The sequence below is a fragment of the Geotrypetes seraphini genome, chromosome 10 (genome assembly GCF_902459505.1).
Source record: "Geotrypetes seraphini chromosome 10, aGeoSer1.1, whole genome shotgun sequence".
NCBI classification, from domain to species: Eukaryota; Metazoa; Chordata; class Amphibia; order Gymnophiona; family Dermophiidae; genus Geotrypetes; species Geotrypetes seraphini.
In genome coordinates, this window is record NC_047093.1 from 95,949,013 (window position 1) to 95,969,330 (window position 20,318).

A 20,318-nucleotide genomic window follows, 5' to 3' on the forward strand; every position below is an offset into this window, starting at 1 on the left:
TCGTTCATCCCCAAGAGACACCCCCCTCCGAGGCCACTGGCGCACTTCCACTCCACCCCCCCGCGAACCGGCATCGCCCCCACCCTGCCCAAACCTTTACTGCGATGGGTCACCAGCACGCAGCACCAACCCACAAGACATGCCGATGCCCAAAGAGCCTGCCACTTGCCATTGATTCTTGCCATTGAATGCCATCATTTGCACATTCTCAAGGCCTTCTGGCTCCTGCTCTCTCCGAGATTCTAATGAAATGCACGAATGGACTCCCCCATCCAGCAATTGGCTAAAGTACTGCAACTCTTTTTGTTCCCATCTTCGAAATATCCCCCCTTCCTTACCCGGTACAAAATCAGGGGCAAATCTCAAAGGTAGATGATGTAGCCCTTTAACCTTACCCAATAACTGTTGTGCATCCCCTTTCCAGACTCGCAAAGTCCAGCTAGCAAATGGATTAGGTACAGCCAGCAGGTCCTTTTCACCCATGTCCGGCTGTGGAGTCGGGTGGATAAATCCTTTGTCTCTGACTTCTCAGTTTCTGATACCCACGACTCTGACTCCACGTACCCAAAATTGTCTCCAACTCCGACTCCACAGCCCTGGTTGTTACTGAGGTGACATTGCATATTTTAAATCATTTGCCTTGACATCTTTGAAATCCCCCCAAATATAAATGATAATTAACATTTTCTCTGTGTATAGTGTGCTTTGTGTTTTTTTTAATTTTGTGGTTAACTTATTATGTGTTGTTAATAAGATTATATTTTATGTATATGTGAAAAATGAATGGGAAAAATAGTATTAATATTATTATGGGGGTGGGGGTCTGGGGCGGAGCTTTCAGGCCCCCCAAACAAAAAAGCATTCCGCTGCAATGAGTGCACATGAACCTCCAATATGGCAAATAAGAACACCCCTTCCCCCTCTCCCTTCATTACACCTTATTGAGTTTTGAAGCAAAAAAATATTTTGTAAGCACCATTTCTTGCAAACTCCTCTTGCAGATGACCACAGATGGATATCTTATATCTTCTAATATTTGGTCAGCACTTGCTGGGCAGCTAGGTAGTAGATTGGATTATTGTAATGTCTTATATATAAGGTCTTCCAAAAAAACGGCCTAAAAAGATTACAATTGGTTCAGAACAAAGCTAACCACTTGATTACATTTAAGAAGAAGTACGATCATATTATACTAATATTCAAAGAACTCCATTGGTTGCTCATTTCTGAAAGAATTCTGTTCAAATTATCTTGTGTAGCATTTCGGGGGTCTTTTACAAAGGCGCGCTAGCCGATTTAGCGTGCGCTAAATACTAACGTGCCCATTATATTCTATGGACACGTTCTATCCCACGGCGACAAGAGGGCATCCGCTAAAACTCAGGGGGGGAAGATTTCATGGGGACACCAGGAAATACTTCTTCACCGAAAGGGTAATTGATCGATGGAATAGTCTTCCACGTCAGGTAATCGAGGCCAGTACCATGCTCGACTTCAAGGGACAATGGGACAGACTGGTGGGGTCGCTCCAGGGGAATGCTTAAAAGATGGATTCTCAAAGGAGGGAAGGTTCTTGAGTGGGCAGACTTGTCGGGCCGCCGGCCCTTTTCTGCCGTCATACTCTTATGTTTCTATGTTAACATTTAGCGCGAGCTAAATCGGCTAGCGTATCTTGGTAAAAGACCCCTTTCATTTACATCAACCAGGTTATCTTAAAAGTAAGTTAGTAGGACTTGAATGCGATAAGACATTTCGTTCTTCTCAAAAGAATTTGTTAGAGCTTTCTTTCTTACATCTGATAAGTTTAACATCTACTACTAGAAATAGGTCTTTTAGTTATATAGGTCCCAAGTTTTGGAACACCTGGCCTGCCATGATTTCTGATTTGAGCAATTATCTTACATTTTGTAAAGTGCTGAAAACGTGGTTGTTTTCCTCAGCTTTTTGAAACATTATCTGAAGTAGAGGGTAATTAATTTTGAAGAAGTGAGTAATCAATTATTGAAATGTTACGTGAAGAATTGGGTATCAGCTATTAACATGGGGTGGGTTTTCTTGGTTTAGAATCAGAGCTCCGTGTTAATGTAAGAAGCATAGGCTATCATTTTATGGGTTCTACTTTTTTATTACTATAACTGTAAAGTAAATAATGTGATTTTTTTTAAATGTTTGTATAGCTTACTTGTTAAGCTATAGATTATTTTGAATGTAAACTGCAAGGTAATGGTGGAATAAAAATCACTAATGTAATGTAATGTAAACTGCTCTTAAACCTAGGGCTCCATTTATCAAGCTGCAGTAGGCGGTTAACGCGCGGAATACTGAGCATTCAACCGCCTGCCCTGCTAGTCGCTAACGCCTCCATTGACGAGGCGTTAGTTTTTTGGTGTGCCGCAGGGGTTAGCGCGTGATGAAATGTCCGACGCGCTAACCCCCGTAGCGCACCTTGATAAAAGGAGCCCCTAGAGTAATAGGCGGTATATTAAGAAATAAATCAAATCAAACATTCCTGCATTCCCCACTGAGGTGTGTTTTCACCCAGTTCCTAATAAACATAAGTGTGACCCAACATAACATACATTTCTTGACCCACTTTACTCTAAAAATCCCAAACCTCCAGGCAATCCCACCAAAGATGGAGCAGAGTGCCCACTACACCACACCTTCACCTGTAGAACTCTGATCCTGCTGGGTTCATCTTGTGAAGATGTATAGGGGTGAAATGCCTTTGGAACAGCAGCTTCACATTGGCCTCTTTAAGACTAGAAGCCACTGAGAATTTATGTACATCCAGCATGATATCCCTCCATTGTAAAGCAGTATATTCAGTGCCTAAATCTTTTTCTATTACAATATATAAAGTAACTTGGAGAACCTCGAGTCTAGAGACTATTGGGGCATAAATTAATATCAAGCCCCTAGCCCCTTGATGAATTTCCCATTCATTCAACGATCACCTTCAAACTGTAGTCCAGTCCCCTTGTTGATGACATGTCATACCCTCAAATATTGAAATCCTCATTAGGGAGCCCAAATTATTTCTGTAATTGCAGAAATGTTTCAAGATACTTTATTCAAGCAGCTGATAGCATTACTCCAATCTATACCTACCCCTCACCCTTTTGCCCCCCCCCCCCCTCACTACAATTCCCAATTAAAAGAAGCAAGCAAGGATTTGTCATCCCTCTCTCCAACTATTTTCTCATCTACTACCTTAGACTATAGACTAACTATTCACTGTATGAATTTAGACCCCGGCCCAAATTACCTCAATATTTCTAGCATGAAGGCTCAATTGACCTCATCCTCCCTTGTTGAGCCGCCCAGATAGAATAAAAGGCCCACTTAACATTATCCGCTCCCTGTCTCCCAGCTACAAAGCCAGTCTGATACGGATGAACAACTTCAGGAAGTAAAAGAGCTAATCATCCTGTTAGTAGCTTAACCAGAATCTTAATTCTTGTATTGAGTAGAAATATAGGCTCTTTTGTATATGATGATAAAGGTAATAAGGGGTTTGTTTTATGGGTTTTTTTTATTCTTATTCATTTATAACCTACTTTTTACAGAGCAGCTCACAAAAAAATGTACACAATAAAGCACCAAGACATATATAAGTCAAATCAAACATTACCAGCTTTTGTCAGCAACCAGCTTTTACAAGGCTCCATTAAGCTGACTCCTTTTATGGAGAGACTACCACTAGAGAACTAGCATCATTTTGAACCCAGGACAGCTCTGGGACCAAAGCAGAGGAGGAACCACATCCATCTTGGCCCACTAGACTACCATGGAAAACCCCAAGTAAGTCTCAGGGGGAGGGGAAAGGAACAAGGCAGGGTTGGGGGGGCAAGCTTTAATGGATGGATTGGATTAGAGGATAGGATGTTTAGGGGGTTTGGAAGGGGAAAAGCTTTGTGTTTGGGTGGAAAAGAGCACTACCATAGCAGTTTTGTCTTATTTTTTTAAACTGTACTTGGCAGAGAGCGAGACCAGAAGGCCTTGAGCATGCGCAAATGCTCAAGGCCCAGTTTAGCCCAGCCCAGCCAAGAGGGAGGATCTTCGATGCCCAGTCCAGCCCAGACCAGCCCAGAGGGAGGATCTTGGGGCACCGGCATGTCCTGTGTGTTGGTGCCGGTGCCAAATTGGGGTAAGGGATGCTATTTGAGTGCTCGGCGGGAGATGTAGGATCACAGGGGGGGGCGACACGAGCGGGGGGATGCCGGATCACAGGGGGGTATGGAGCAGCGCCTGTGGCCTCAAGGGGGGGAACGGAGCAGCGCCGGTGGCCTTGAGGGGGGAAACGTATCAAGCGAGTTTCCATTCATTTCTATGGGGAAACTCGTTTTGATAATATGAGCAATTTGGTTTACGAATATACTTCTGGAACGAAATACGCTCGTAAACCAAGGTTCCACTGTATTTGCTTACCCAACAGTAAATGCTTTTCATTTTAAAAGATTTCTGGATAGAACTCTTGCTTTTCGGGCAGGTAAAACGAATGACTGGCTGGGCAATATTATTATGCCTGCTCCATCTTACTTTATTTTTAGGAAAATTAGTAAAAACGCAGTTTGATCGTTTGATTCATTGTTTTAAATTTTTTTTTATCCTGTATGTATGATTTGTATTGTTTTTTACTGATTGTCCAGTACTTCTTATTGTAAACTGCCTCAAACTATTATGGCTTTGGCGGTATTATAAGAATAAAATTAGTAGTAGTAGTAAGTAGTTTCTACTTGAATTAATTAAAATTGGAGTTTAGATAAGTATTTTGCACCATTAATAGTTGATCTTAGACCATGATTATATTTAATTATATTTCCTAAGTTATATCAGGATAATTTCTCCCGTTATGTGGGCTAGAGGAGATAATAGTTACTGTTGTGGGGAAAATTTCCCTTAATTTCTGTAATGTTTTGTAATCCTTTATTATTATTTGTATAATGATAATGCTTAAATTTGATTTAAAAAAATTATTTTAAAAAATTATTATTATTTTTTTCTTTCTATTCATGACGTCCTTTGCCTGTCTTTCCCCTGTGGTCTATTGCTTATGTTTACCTCACTCATACAAGCTAGTGTATCAGTTTCACTTTTGATGTGCCTCTTTTATGTTGGGTTAGGTTTGCTTAAGCCTCTTGGATAACTGCACTATAAAAACTTAGGGCTCCTTTTACAAATGTGCGCTAGCGGTTTTAGCGTGCGCTAGCCGCTACCACCTCCTTTTAAGCAGGTGGTAATTTTTCGGCTAGCGCGCACCATAGCACACGCTAATCTTGTGCATGCGCTAAAAACGCTAGCGCACCTTTGTAAAAGCAGCCCTTAGCCAATATTCAGCCAGTAGCTCCATGGTAAAAGCAGCTTCCATGGCCTCTAGTCTCACTGTACTAAAGGGAGGGAGGCTTTAGTTGTCACGGGGGTGGGAGAGATGTTTACTTCGCAGGAGGGTAGAACGTAAATATAGGACTCATGCAGGTCCCGGCCTGAATACAATATGTAAACTGCTTTGATTATACCACAGAAAGGTGGTGTATAAAAAAATCAAAATAAATAAAATAAAAAATACTTGTTAGAGAGGTGGGTGTGGAAGCAATTGGACCTTTCTGGTGAGGTGCGAGGGAAAGGAGGATATCGAATCATGTGCCAGCTGATACTAGAAGTTATGCGGTCCTAGATGCCTGGTTAGCTATGCAGATGTCAGCATTGAATATTGTCAGCACCCAATAACTCCAACTTTATCTTATTTAATGCCTCTGACCACTTGGATAGTTAGAGTAACGTTAAACTGGTATTAAGTGTTAAATACTGGTTGTTTTGCAACTGATGTAGCCTGGTCGGTGTTTTTCCAGATATGGATTTCTGTACACTTCTGGTGATGCCTTCCTTAGGCATCGTCGGATAAAAAATAGAAGAACATCAACGAAAAGCTCAAAGAATTCTGCCAAGGTGCAGACGGAGAAGCCCACCCAAAGGCCAACCAGTCCACCCATGTTGGAGATCAGGTCAATTTCCTGAAAAGTAATAACAAAGAGGAGTGACTCAGAATGCAGGAGCTGCTAGGCCCTAATCCTTATTCTGTCTCACTAAGGGAAGCCTGGTCCTTCTTCTAGCAAATATTATTCAGTTTTTAGATCGTCCGGTCCTTCCAAAGGAGCTCAGAACCGATTACAAATCAGGTACTCAAGCATTTTTCACTATCTGTCCCTGCGGACTCTATCTAATGTAAGTTGGGCAGTGGAGAATTAAAGGGAAGATTCTGAAACATTCGTGGTAAAATCCGACAGCTGCTATGGTAACGATTTCAAAAAAGTGTATCATTCTTTTTTTTTTTTTTTAATTCTTTATTCATTTTTATAACTTACATCAAGTGCATCAAAAAGTAATACCATTTTGACTTAAATATATCACTTGAAACTCTACAATTCTTTAAATTGCATAGAATTATCCCTTTCCCTCCCTTCTCTTCAATACCTCATAATGCATACACCATATAATAAAGTCCCCCCTCCCCCACCCCATTCTTTCATTTGTACATATCAGGGAAAATAATACCTATTCATTTGTTAATACCAATAATTTGTTAATGGCCCCCACACATCTTGAAATTTATTAAAATTTCCTTTCTGAATAGCTAATGTTCTTTCCATTTTATAAATATGACACACTGAATTCCACCAAAAACTGTAGTTTAATCTATTCCAATTTTTCCAATTACAAGTTATTTGTTGTATGGCGACTCCTGTTAAAATAAGAGTTTATTATTTTTGGAAGATATTTGGCTCTTACCCTCATAGACATACCAAATAATACTGTATCATACGATAATGCCACATGATTTTCTAATAAACTATTAATTTGGCCCCAAATTGATTTCCAAAAATCCATAATAAATTGGCAATAGAACAATAAATAATCTAGAGTCCCTGCTTCAAGATGACAATGCCAACATCTATCCGACTTAGAGCAATCTGATTTTTTTAAACGAACAGTGGTCCAGAATGCTCTATGCAACAGAAAAAATCATGTTTGTCTCATAGATGCAGACATTGTGCATCTCATCCTCCAAGACCAAATTTGTGGCCATTGAGACGCAGTATTTTGATGCTTAATCTCAATGCTCCAAATGTCCTGGAGACCAGTATTTGGTTTTTTATTCATAAATCCAGATATTAATTTGTAGCCTATCATTCTTTTTAAAAAACCGCACTTGCAAATGAGGTTTGCGGAAGGTCACTAAATTTGCATGTGCGGATCACTGGTGATAAATATCGGCACATGTGCAGAATAAATGCACAAATAAAAAAAAGAAATACATAAAAAACGACCCCAATATGAAGATTTCCCACTCCCTCCTGCCACCAACATCAAGCAACCCCAACCCTCGGCAGCAGGAGGGATACCCACTTCGTCCCTCCGCTGCTGTCAAGCAAACCCCCCCCAGACATTCCCCCCCGGCAGCGGGGAAGATGCCCACTCCCGCTGCCAAACAACCCCCCCTGACATCCCCTCTGGTAGTGGGAGAGTTGCCCATTCCCTCCTGCCACCAAGCACCCTTCTGGCAGCGGAAGAGATGCCCACTCCCTCCTGCCAGCAAGCAACATCTCCTGACACACCCCCTCTGGCAGCAGGAGAGATGCCCACTCCCGCTACCAAGCAACACCCCCCTGGCAGCAGGAGAGTTGCCCATTCCCGCAACCAAGCAACTTCCCCCTCCTCCTGCTGCCACTGTCATACCCCCGATGACCCCCCACCCCCTTTACCTTGTTTATAAAGGCTGGCCAGATAGATGCCTCCAGCCAGCAGGCCCACTTCTTCAAAATGGCAGATCTTCCCTTCCCCAGTGCATCCTGGGATATGCTGGGGAGGGGCCTAAGGCTCTGATTGGCCCAGGTTGCTTAAGGCCCCTCCCACAGGAGGTGGGCCTGCTGGTCGGGCCAGAGGTATGAGGCATTCCTCTGGCCGGTCTTCATAAACAAGGTAAGGGAGACACATCGAGGGTATGACGGCGGGGGGGGGGGTGAGTGTTGGGGGGGTTGCTTGGTGGTGAGAGGGTGTGAGCATCTCTCCTGCTGCCAGGGGGGGTAGGGGGTGGTCAGGGGAGTTGCTTGGTGGTGGGAGGGAATGGGCATGTCTTCCGCTGCTAGGAAGTGTCGGGGTGAGGGGGGGGGTTGCTTAGCATTAGCTGTGGGAGGGAGTGGGCATAGCTTTCGCTGCCAGGCAGGGGGGAGGTTGCTTGATGGCAGGAAAATTTTCTGCCAGGTCTGAGCTGTCAAGCCTTACTTTCCTGTTTTAGCCTGAGCCAATCAGCGCTCAGGCCCTGACCAGAAAGTAAGTCTAGTACAGCTCAGACTAGTTGGAAAATTTTGCTTGCAAATGTAGGACAGCCAGGTTAGGGAATCACTCGGTGATAACAGAGAATCATCTGGTGTGCTTGTTTAAATATTAATGGCCTCATTGTAATACATTTGCATGGCACAGTGGGAGACTGCTAGGAAGCTCAGAGAAAACCACAGTAAGCCATTTTGATAATCCACTGCTAAAATACATGAATGCTAAACCGGCTGAAACCAATTTAGCGACCATGTTAAAGTTTTGAGAATCTTCCCCTAAGTGACTTGCCCTGGGTCACAAGGAGCAGCACAGGGTTTGAACCCACAACCTCAGGATGCTGAGGCCGTAGTTCTAACCACTATGCTACACTCTCCTCTACCACTGAGTTTAGGGACTTATGGATTATGCCAGAATTAGGGCTACCATATTTGTGAAGGCACAGAAGAGGACATATGACCCTGGCTATAGCCCCACCCACACTTCATCTACAGCCCCACCTACCTTTCACCCATTTCCATGGGCCCTCTTCTATCCTCTGTACCTTTTTAGTGTTTCTTTCTCTCTCTCCTTTCAACCTCCTCTCCTGCTGTTTATCTCTCCCCTCCCATCTAGCCCGCCTACTACACAGGGCTTTAAACTAGGTAAGTTGGGGGAGGGTACGGGCACAAACAACCCGCCTGATGAGCTAAGCTACCAATACTCTTTAGAGACTGAGCTAAGTAAACACTATATTTCTGGGGCACACTACATTTATGGGTCTAGGGGAAGTAAACATAGCAATTCTGGGTCTAGGGAGAGTACACACTGTAATTCTGGGTCTAGGGAGAGTACACACTGTAATTCTGGGCCCAGCGAGAGTGCACACGTTGCAAATTGCACTAAAGGAGCTCAAGTAGCCCAAACGGGAATACCCCCACAGGGTACACACATTACCGAGTCTGGGATAGGAGCACACTGCAGTCATGGGGAGTCAGGGACAGGTACACGCTGTAGCGCTCGGTCTAGGGAGTGTAAGAGACACGCGAATAATGCTCATGGTGTCCTAGCTGATAAAGAGGGATTGTCCCCACTGACATACAACAAACACACAACATGGAGGGCTATGTACGTCAATGCCCACAGTCTGGGAAACAAGATCCTAGACTTGGAAACAGAAATGAGGAATGCCGACCTGGATGTGGTGGCGATATCTGAGACCTGGCTAACTGACTCCCACGGTGGGACATGGTCATTCCAGGTTACAACTTGCTTCGTCGGGACAGGGAGGGTAAAATGGGTGGTGGTGTAGCATTATATACTAAAGATAACATTAAGGTCACCAGCATCACAGATGTACAGTACACTGGGGAATCCCTTTGGGTAAATTTGGCCAGAGGGAAGGACAAATGCCTGTATCTTGGCATAGTGTACAGACCAAACATCAAGATGACCTAGATATGGAACTAATTGGAGATATAGAGAATATCACCTTGCGGGGGGACACAGTATTGGTAGGTGACTTCAACATGCCTGATGTGGATTGGGTCACACTTTCCTCTGCTTCCGGCAGCAGCAGGAAGCTATTAAACTCTTTGAATAGAGCAAGACTCAGGCAACTGGTAATTGAACCAACAAGGGATCAGGCAATTCTGGACCTGGTACTTACCAATGGAGAAAGTATCACAGAGGTCTCGGTGGGTGAAACTTTGGCCTCCAGTGACCACAATATGATATGGTTCAATCTCAGGAAAGGATTCACGAAATCTACCACACTGACCAAGGTTCTCAAATTCAAGGACACAAATTTCCAAGACATGGGAGACTTCGTTCACCAGGCACTACAAAGCCAAGCAGACACCGACAGCGTGGAAGAAATGTGGTCAACTTTGAAAGCCACCATACTGGAAGCAACAAACCGCTATGTTAAATCAGTGAGCAAACGGAGTAGGAACAACAAGCCACAGTGGTTCTCTACGGAGATCTCGGACCTCATCAAAGAGAAGAAAAAAGCATTCATCTCTTACAAACAATCAGGGACACAGGACTCTAGAGTAGAATATCTGGCCAAGTCAAGAGCCGTCAAAGCAGCAGTTAGGGAGGCCAAATTCCGCATGGAGGAGTCTCTAGCAAAGAACATCCAGAAAGGGGATAAATCTTTCTTCAGGTATATCAGTGACAGAAATAAGAACTCGGGCGGGATAGTACGTCTCAGAAAACCAGACGGAGACTATGTGGAGACGGACTCGGATAAAGCCCAACTGTTAAATAAATACTTCTGCTCAGTCTTCACCCGCGAGGCGCCGGGAATCGGCCCTCAGCCACAAACAAGGGTTAAACCCGTTTAGTAATTTCAACTTTACACCCAGCAGCGTCTACTGCGAGCTGTCAAAAATCAAGGTCAACAAGGCAATGGGGCCTGACAACTTACACCCTAGGGTGCTCAGGGAGTTGAGTGATGTCTTGGCGAAACCGCTATCCGCACTCTTCAATCTCTCCCTTAGTACAGGTAACGTCCCGATGGACTGGAAGACGGCTAATGTCATTCCACTCCACAAAAAAGGCTCCAGGATGGAGATGGCAAATTACAGACCAGTGAGCCTCACATCAATAGTGAGCAAACTAATGGAAACCCTAATCAAACGCCAATTGGACAGGATCATGAACGAGGAGAATCTACAGGATTCCCGCCAACATGGATTTACTAAAGGGAGATCCTGCCAATCCAACCTGATCAGCTTCTTTGACTGGGTGACGAAGAAGCTGGATGCTGGTGAGTCCCTGGACATCGTCTACCTGGATTTCAGCAAAGCATTTGACAGCGTACCACACCGTAGGTTGCTGAGCAAGATGAGTTCTTTAGGATTGGGCGACACATTGACCAAATGGGTTGGGAACTGGCTTGGAGGTAGGCTCCAGAGGGTAGTGGTGGATGGCACCCCCTCCGAAATGTCAGAGATGATAAGTGGAGTGCCACAGGGCTCCGTCCTTGGCCCGATCTTGTTCAACATCTATATAAGAGACTTGACAGAAGGGCTCCGAGGTAGAATAACATTATTCGCCGATGATGCCAAACTAAGCAATGTAGTGAGCAAAAGCACAACAGACAAAAATTCAATGGCAGACGATATGATGCATGACCTACTTCTACTGGAGCGCTGGTCTAGGTCCTGGCAACTCAGTTTCAATGCCAAAAAATGCAAAGTCATGCACCTGGGGAGCCGAAATCCATGCAAGGTTTACACCCTAAATGGCGAGATCCTGACAAGAACTGAAGCGGAAAGAGACTTAGGGGTGATTGTCAGGGAAGACATGAAATCTGCAAACCAAGTGGAGCAAGCTTCATCCAAAGCAAGGCAAATCATAGGCTGCATACGCAGGAGTTTCGTCAGCCGCAAACCGGAAGTCATTATGCCACTGTATAGATCCATGGTGAGACCGCACCTGGAGTACTGTGTGCAATTCTGGAGGCCGCATTACCGCAAGGATGTGCTGAGACTGGAATCGGTCCAGAGAATGGCCATCAGGATGGTCTCGGGACTCAAGGAGCTCCCATACGAGGAGCGGTTAGGGAAGTTGCAGCTCTACTCACTCGAGGAACGTAGAGAGAGGGGAGATATGATCGAGACATTCAAGTATCTCACGGGCCGCATCGAGGTGGAAGAGGATATCTTCTTTTTCAAGGGTCCCGCGACAACAAGGGGGCATCCGTGGAAAATCAGGGGCGGGAAACTGCACGGTGACACTAGGAAGTTCTTCTTCACTGAAAGGGTAGTTGATCGCTGGAATAGTCTTCCAATCCAGGTTATTGAGGCCAGGAGCGTGCCAGATTTTAAGGCCAGATGGGATAGACATGTGGGATCTATCCGCAAAGATAAATAGGGAGGGTCATTAGAGTGGGCAGACTTGATGGGCCGTGGCCCTTATCTGCCGTCTATTTCTATGTTTCTATGTTACCCTACTCCATGCTCTTTTCTCCAGCACTCTCCCCTTTCCATAATGCTTTTCCCGCCTCCTCTATGCTGTTTATCCAGCCCCCCTCCCTCCCTCCATGCTGTTTCTCCAGCCCCCTCCTTTCCTGATGTTGAATCTTCAACCCTCCAACTGTCCTTCAACCTCCAATGCTGCTCTCACAATCGCTCTCTCTAGCTCCCAATTTCCCCCACCTACCTCCCTGGCCATTGTAATTCAATCTTTGGGCAGCCAGCAGCAGCATTGAGGTGAGCCTGCTGCCACTGGCCTGCCTGCCTGCCCCAGAAGCCACTTCCCTGCAGCAACTTCCTGTTCCTGTTTACCTGCCTACCCCAGAAGCCACCTCCCTGCAGCGACTTCCTGTTCCCGTGTACTAGAGAATGACACGGTGACAAAATTCATCACCGTTCCCGTCCCCGCGGATAACCACGGGAAATAATCCCATGTCATTTTCTAGTGTCTATTTCAACCTCGGTCCTTCTACACCAGCATTCTTCAAAGCAAAGTTTGCGGGTCAGTGGTTGTGCCCAATTATACTCTGATTCTTCCCTCTCTCCTTAAAGAATGACATGAAGATGGTTTTCCGCGGGGATGGGAACGGTGATGAATTTTGTCACCGTGTCATTCTCTACCGTGTACCTGCAGAGAGGTGGCTTTTGGGGCAGGCCAATGGCAGCAGGCTCACTTTGTTACTGCTGCTGGCTGCCCAAAGATTGAATTACAGCAGCCAGGGAAGGAGAGTTGGGATAGCAGGCTAATCCCAGACAGACTCCTCCATTATATAAATAAACAATTACAAAAAAAAAAACAACCCATCCAGACATCAGGTCTGTTCTCTAAAAAGGGGATTTGTCTGGGTTTTCCAGATGTCTGGTAACCCTAGCCAGAGTGTGTGCCACCCTAAACATGAACAAGGCAGTAAGGCCCTGAGCAGGAAGGAACAGCATTCAGAGGTGAAGAACCAGCAGATTGGCCAAGGTCGTAGAGTTCTCAGTTTAACATTATGAACTGCTAACCTTGTTGTTTGATAGAAGTCATGCCCTTTCTTGTCTGATGAATGCTGACCATACTTTAAGATGATCTTCCTGTGCATGCTGTAACAAAGAGTAGCTTGAGAGAACCATATATTTTTTTATTTGAACTGAATTACAAGAGGATTTTGTTCACGCTTCAGTTTCCAGGCCTGTGGGGGGAGTTGGCCTAGGTTTATGTTTGATGAGCAATCTAATAAAAGCATTTTGTTTTGCTGGCACATTGTTGTTTGGCTATGTCTATGGAGGGTCCACAGCCTATATCCACTCATGGATACAGTGTTATTGTAGGAATTCAGACCCTATCTCTGATGCTTCATTATAGACATACTCACTGTCATTGAGGGTTCCTCTTCAATGAGCTCATAGTTCAACTGTTTGAAGTAGACCACCACCTTCACAAAATTATCCCTAGAATATTTAATGTAACATGTAGTTAACAACCTGCACAGAAGTGTTTAAACCAGTGTCTCTCAAACTTTCTCGAGCCGGGGCACACTAAAGGTAGTGGCCACAGCTTGAGGCAACCAGAAGTGCGTGGACGTCGCCGTAATGACATCATGCATATGCATGATATCATCACGTTGACGTCCATGCATGTGCAGAGGCCCTCCAGATGGGCCCTGAGACGCCAGTAAGGGGTGCCAACAGGGACGAGGGCCAGAGAGGAGAGGCACTGGTGCTATCTGATTGCCTACAGCAGTGTTCTCAACTACTTCAAGCTAAGTACCCCCTAAGTCTAACAAATTAACAGACCTCTCTAGGCCCACCCAAACTCTACCCCAGATCCCATCCCCTTTACTAATTGTAATGCAATTTTTTTACATTCATTTTTCATATACACACAATATACACAGCAGCTATAAATTCTCAAAACTGACACATTTCAATCACTTTATTGAAAATAAAATCATTTTACCTACCAGCGATCCTCTGCAGGCTGCTGTAATTAGCTTTAAAGGTGAGGCCAGGGGGGAAGCTGGAGGACACTAGAGAGAAGGGGAAAACATGCAGGCCTTCGGCAAATCGGGCAGTGCTAGCGCTATACTGCGTAGGGAAATCAGCTAGCAGGCGCCTCTCTTCCTCCTCAGTGTGCCATGGCACACTTAGAATCTCAGGAGGCACACTAGTGTGCCTTGGCAAACAGTTTGAGATATACTGGTTTAAACAAAATCAAAAACTGTGAATACAGATGTTCTGGAGATAATTTATTAAACACTGACTTATAAAACCATGAAAATTCAATTTAAAAAGTACAATGATAAAAAATACTGTGATAAAAATTCAACCGGACTCTACATGGTCTGTGTTTCGGCGAACACGCCTTCCTCAGGGGTCATATAAAGAATTGGACTGAAAACAGTCTATTGTCTTTAAACATGTGAGCAAAGAACACCGCAGACAAGCTGAAGTAGCAATTATCTCCAGAACATCTGTATCCACAGTTTTTGGTTTTGTTTTCATCGGTGGATTGTTTTCACTGTGGATCATTGGGTCTCCCCATTTCTCTATGATATACTGGTTTAAGCCTATAATTTCACTCCTAATGGCTGTGCTCAGCATCAGTGTGTAACAGAAGGATTTATGGTGCAGGACATCACATTTCTGCTACTTGAATTTCTCTTCACAATGACATCTTGTAAATCACTTGAAAGGAAACCTGTAAAGCTCTTTAAGGGCAATTCTATAACTAGGTACCTGCATTTACTGCAGTATAGTTTAGTGTAATAGGCATTTGATATGTTAAGTAAAATCAAAGTGGTTTACAAAAAAAATTATATGAAAAAGACTTCAAGTATGGGCTTTTTTAGTGCAAATGAAATTAAATGAAAATAAAACCAAGTTGCTTTGGCTTGGCCCTAGGCTAGATGGCCTTGCATCTTCTATTTCATTGTCTTTGCCAATTGAGTTCTCTTCCAGAATCTTAGGTATTATTTTAGACTCTGTCTTCACTCTCATTCAGCGAGCACATTAATTCTCTAGTAAAGAAATGCTTTTTCAACCTCCACATGCTTAGAAAAGTCAGGTCTTGCTTCCAACAGAGGCACTTTTCTGTTTTGTTCATTCCATCGTTCTCTCACGGCTGGATTATTGTAACTCTGGGCTCCTTTTACTAAGCCGCGCTAGCAGTTTTACCGCGCGCTACAATGTCCTGCGCGCTAGACGCTAACGCTTCCATTGAGCGGGCGTTAGTTTTTCCACGTAGCTCGGGGGTTAGCACGCGCTAATATGCAGCGTGCGCTAAAAACGCTACCGCAGCTTAGTAAAAGGAGCCCTCTATTTATCTTAGTCTAACCAAAAATGGCTTACATAGGCTTCAACTAATTCAAAACACTGCGGCCAAGTTAATCTTTGGCAAAGGCAAATTCGAACACGTATCCCCGCTGTTTGCTAAACTACACTGGCTTCCAGTATTCACCAGAATTCAGTTTAAATGTGCTTATCTTACTTTCAAAATCCTATCAGGTGTTTGCCCTCTACTAATTCCTTTATCCTGGATTACCAACAAACAAGGACTGGTTAGATCTATGCATACACTTAGGGGTCCTTTTACAAAGGCATGGTAGCGGTTTAACGCGCGGAATGCCTTGCGTTAAACTGCCTGCCGTGCTAGTACCTAACGCTTCCATTGATGAGGCGTTAGGATTTTAGGCTGCTGCGGGGGTTAGCGCGTGATGAAATGTCCGACGCGCTAACCCTCGTAGCACGCCTTGATAAAAGGAGCACTTAAATTATATCATTCCCCTCTATGAAAGGTATTGTTTCTTCTAGCAAATTAGGTAAGTCCTTCTCATTCAAATGAACTGAATTTTGGAATAACATTCCATTGTGGCTGAGAGACTCAGATACTCTTCAAATCTTCCGTAAACATTTAAAAACCTGGTTATTCACCAAATTGTAAATCTGCTTTTTTTTTTTTCTATCTTTTACATTAATTTTTGTAAACCGAGTCGATCTTTATTCTCATAAAGATGACAAGGTCTATAAATTTAAGGTTTAGTTTAGTATACTATGTCAAGAGGAGAGAGGAAAATCATAGAAGAAGATAGGATCAGGGAAAAAAATTAATAATATTTATGTACGCTTACTTTTATGTGCCTTCTGTATGTGTAAATGTCCAGAATATTGGTGCTTTTCCAGGTAAGTGTATATTTACATGCATAAATGGCAGCAAAGTCACTGAGGCCCAGATTCTAGTAATGGCGTCACAAAGTTAGGCGGTGGTAGGCGTCCTGCTCTACTGGTATAGTAAAGGGAGGGGGCAGTCCACCCCGAGCGCTGTCTTGGTGGGGGCACCAGCACCTGTTCTCTCTGCCCCCTTCCCCCGTACCTCTGAAATGTTTCCAGCGCAAGCAGCAACCCCAACGTGCTGCTCTCACCAGCGTCAGCTCTTCCTCTGATGTCACTTCCTGGACTTGCGCCTAGGAAGTGATGTCAGAGGAAGAGCCGACACTGGCGCAAGCAGCAGGTTGGGGAAGCTGCTCGTGCTGGGAATGTTAAAGAGGTATGGGGAAAGGGGCAGGGAAGGAGTGGATGGGGTGGGCCAACCTCCCCCCACCCCCAACACCTCTCCCCCTCACTACGCCACTGGTTCTTCTGCCAACTAACCAATCAGAACACACTTTAAAAAAAAAAAAATTGATGCAGTGAATGGTGCCTACATTGAAGGCGCCTTTTGGAGTGCCTGCGGAAGCGTCTAGGCATGCCTAAGGATGTCTGAAGCCAGCATGGTCTTGGTTTACACCAGAAGTGGCCTTAGGTATCCTAGGTGCTTCTTTAGGTGCATGACAGGCACCTTAACAGTAGGCCTGTAACCTTCTGGCTTCCATTAAGTGCCTGTTTTAAAAAAACAGCCATGATTCTATAAACAATGCAGATGCATGATTGACACGTGAATGGTGGCCACTTTTAGGCAGCCGCTGATGCTGGCGCTGTTTATAGAATCTGGGCCTGAGGGCCAGATGCACAGAGCTCCAGAAACTCGCTGGAAAATACTGGGTTTGGGAGCAAGTTTCAATTTCTGGACGATGATCAGCACAAATAGCAGGTAAATTATTCGCACGCTTTTCATGTTGAATATTGCGGGGAGAAACTGTGCTTGGTGCCTGCGCATAAGAACTGAGTGTTAGGCACAGCTCTTGTGTACAAGTCCAGTACAGTGCAGGGCTGTGATGGCAGAGTTCCAGTAAGCTGCAAAAAAACTTCCAGATGCATTTAAGACCTCTTTTGCTGTGGCAAGTTTGGAAGTCTTTCTCTTTTTTTTTTTTTAGTTACACATCAGTTTTAGATGCAGCTGTTAGGCGCAAAACACACATACACATCAGACATGCAAACTGCTTAAATTACAACAAACCGCTCCTACCAAGGAAATCACTGACAGCTCCAGACCTGCCAGAAAAGTTTGCATGGTAAGAGGTGGGTGTTCTCTGCTGTGCATTACGTGGAGTGCTCAATTTAATACTAAAGAGTTTCCCTGTAATGCATTTGCATGGGCTTCTCAATAGCTGCTACCCAAGAAGCCCCCAAGAACCCTTTAGTGCATCAGAGGCTAAGCTAACATGCATCAGGGCCTAAGTACTTTTCTATAAAGGCATGCATAAGTGGTATAGTACATGAATGTAAGGGGATGTCCACAGGAATTGGGTATCTTTTCCCAAATACATGCACCAAGGACTTTCCCTTCTTTCAGTTGCTCAGACTTCTGCACACCCTGAGAACTCTTCTGGTCCCTCAGCTGCTCTCTGTGAGGACTTTCCCAGTCACTCAGTCTCCTGCTCTCTGACACATTCACCACCAGGCCCTCTGCTGACCAGGCCCAAGCCTGAGTCCCTCCCTGGACTCCAAGCTCTACCAGGCAGGCCAGTCTATCAGCCTCACCAAGGGTTAGGCCGAAGCTAACTCTACTTTTCAGCACCCTACTTTACTCAGGGTGAATAGACAACTCCCAGCATCCTTTGAAGGATCTTTATGCAAATGAGCTCCACACACCACTGCTCAGACTCCTACTGGCTCGTAACAGGAACTTCACCCTGTCACAGTTGTCTATATATCCGTAGCAAACCCTGGGGTGGGCGGGGTGTCGGGAGGGTAAAGTTCTTAATTCAGCAGAGAACTAAGCAGATAAGAACAAAACTTCCCAAGAAAGTAAAGGAAAAGAGGGATTTTGTTAATTTTTTTTTACTAGCTGAAAGTAGGGAAGATTGAAAGGACAGGGAAAGTATTAGATTCTATGCTTAAAGCAAAATCAGGGATATATAATTCAGGATTCTATTCTGATTGGCCCAGGTGCCTCAAGCCCCACCTGTGGGCGGGGTTTCTGTTGCCTCATCTCCCCTACCGCGATGCCATCACTCCTCTACCTGAACTGCCACAACCCAGCGCTTTCTAGACTGGGTAGCTCCCACCCCCCCTCCCCGGCTAACTGCATCCAAACCCATGCATGATCAGATATAACTGAAGACCAATCCGCCCTAGGAACCGAGCCAAACAAGGAACTAGACACTAAAATGTAATCGATGCATGACTGTGCTTTATGAGCCCGAGATAAGTGTGTATAATCTCTCTCCACCAGATGTAATACTCGCCACACAACACCCAGATCAAGCAATTGTCTCATATTCTGCAACCCGTGAGCCCCAGAGTCCGTCCCCCCCCCCCCCCCCCCCGGAGCAATCAAGTGAGAGGTCCCAAACTGCATTAAAATCTCCACCCACTATCATTGGGGCCCTTGATAGGTCAGTAATGCAGCCACCATCCGTTTCTGAAAGAGAGGGTCATAAACATTTGGAGCATAAAAACAGCCAAGAATTATCATTCGTTTAGCCAACATCCCCCGACAAACAACAAAACGCCCTCCGTCATCTCTATTCAATACTTCCAAATTAGTCACCACCCCCTTCCGAAACAAAATGACCACCCCTTTCTTATCCACCCCATCTGCAGCTACATAATCCCCGACCCACCATTTCTTAAGTTTACTATGTTCCATAGCATTTAAATGAGTTTCTTGCAACAGGGCCACATCTACTTTATGCCGCTGCAAGTGCTGTAATATTTTTGATCATTTCACTGGTGAGTTTATACCCCCCTCATTCCACGACACTATCTTAAGCGTAGCCATACACCTAACCCGAACACGGTCAGCCCAGCCTCCAGCCACATTCCCCTCCAAAGCAACCATGGCCCCCTGGATCAAACCACTCAAACCCTCCAAAAACTGCAACCCCCCCTCTCCCCCAACTCCCCCCTACCTCCCCTCTCAACTACCCTATCCACCCCCATAGCCGGCCAAGACCAACTAAATAAGGAAGGCCCACCAATGGCAAGGCCGCAATAGAACATGCACCCAAAAATACCCACACATACTATCCCAGTCTCCCCTCCATACCCACACACTCTAGCACACTCCCAAACAGCTCACCACCCCCCAACACAAGCGAACTCCCCCCACCCCCACTCCTCCCCCCAACCATCCATCTACCCCAGCATACTTCCCCGAGAGCTCTAAACTGCTCTCCCTAACAAACAATAAAAGCGTAAAGCCAGCAACAAGTCCAAACTACAGCATCATGGCAGACGTCCAATCTCTGACTCAGGAGGCATCCTCTTTGGCTTGCCCTGCGACCACACTCTCTGCCATCTTAAACTCCGCTCACCAGCAGGGCGCTCACCAGGCTCGCTGCACACTTCCGCCGGCAAAGCATCACTCAACAATTCTTTCAAATCACTCCACGTCTCCGCAGTGGTTTTAACTCTCTTGTGCACCGACCCAATGGTCATCAGCATAGGAAAAGGAAATTGTCAGCGGTATTTATAACCAGCCTGCCACAGATAGTGAGTAACTCACTGAAAGTCTCTCTGCTTTTTCAGAGTCAAAGCCGCCAAATCTTGATAGACCGCAATAGGCAGCCCATTCCAAGTATAGTCACTGTGGTGACACGCTGTCTGCAAAATAGCTCCCTTCACTCCATATGAAGTCAGACAGATGACTATAATTTGAGGTTG

General features: G+C 45.0%; 1 protein-coding gene across 2 annotated transcripts in view; it reads right to left on the reverse strand.

Moving 5' to 3' along the window:
• Positions 1-4,394: 4,394 nt before the first annotated feature.
• Positions 4,395-20,318, reverse strand: part of LOC117367590 (amiloride-sensitive sodium channel subunit alpha-like) — a 267,236-nt gene continuing 251,312 nt past the window's right edge. For both annotated transcript variants that reach the window (XM_033960281.1, XM_033960282.1), the window contains exons 10-11: positions 13,649-13,724; positions 4,395-6,014 (exon numbers count right to left, since the gene is read on the reverse strand). In XM_033960281.1, coding sequence (XP_033816172.1) covers positions 5,802-6,014; positions 13,649-13,724 — 289 coding nt within the window. In that variant the 3' untranslated portion in view covers positions 4,395-5,801. The remainder of the gene's footprint in view (positions 6,015-13,648; positions 13,725-20,318) is intronic.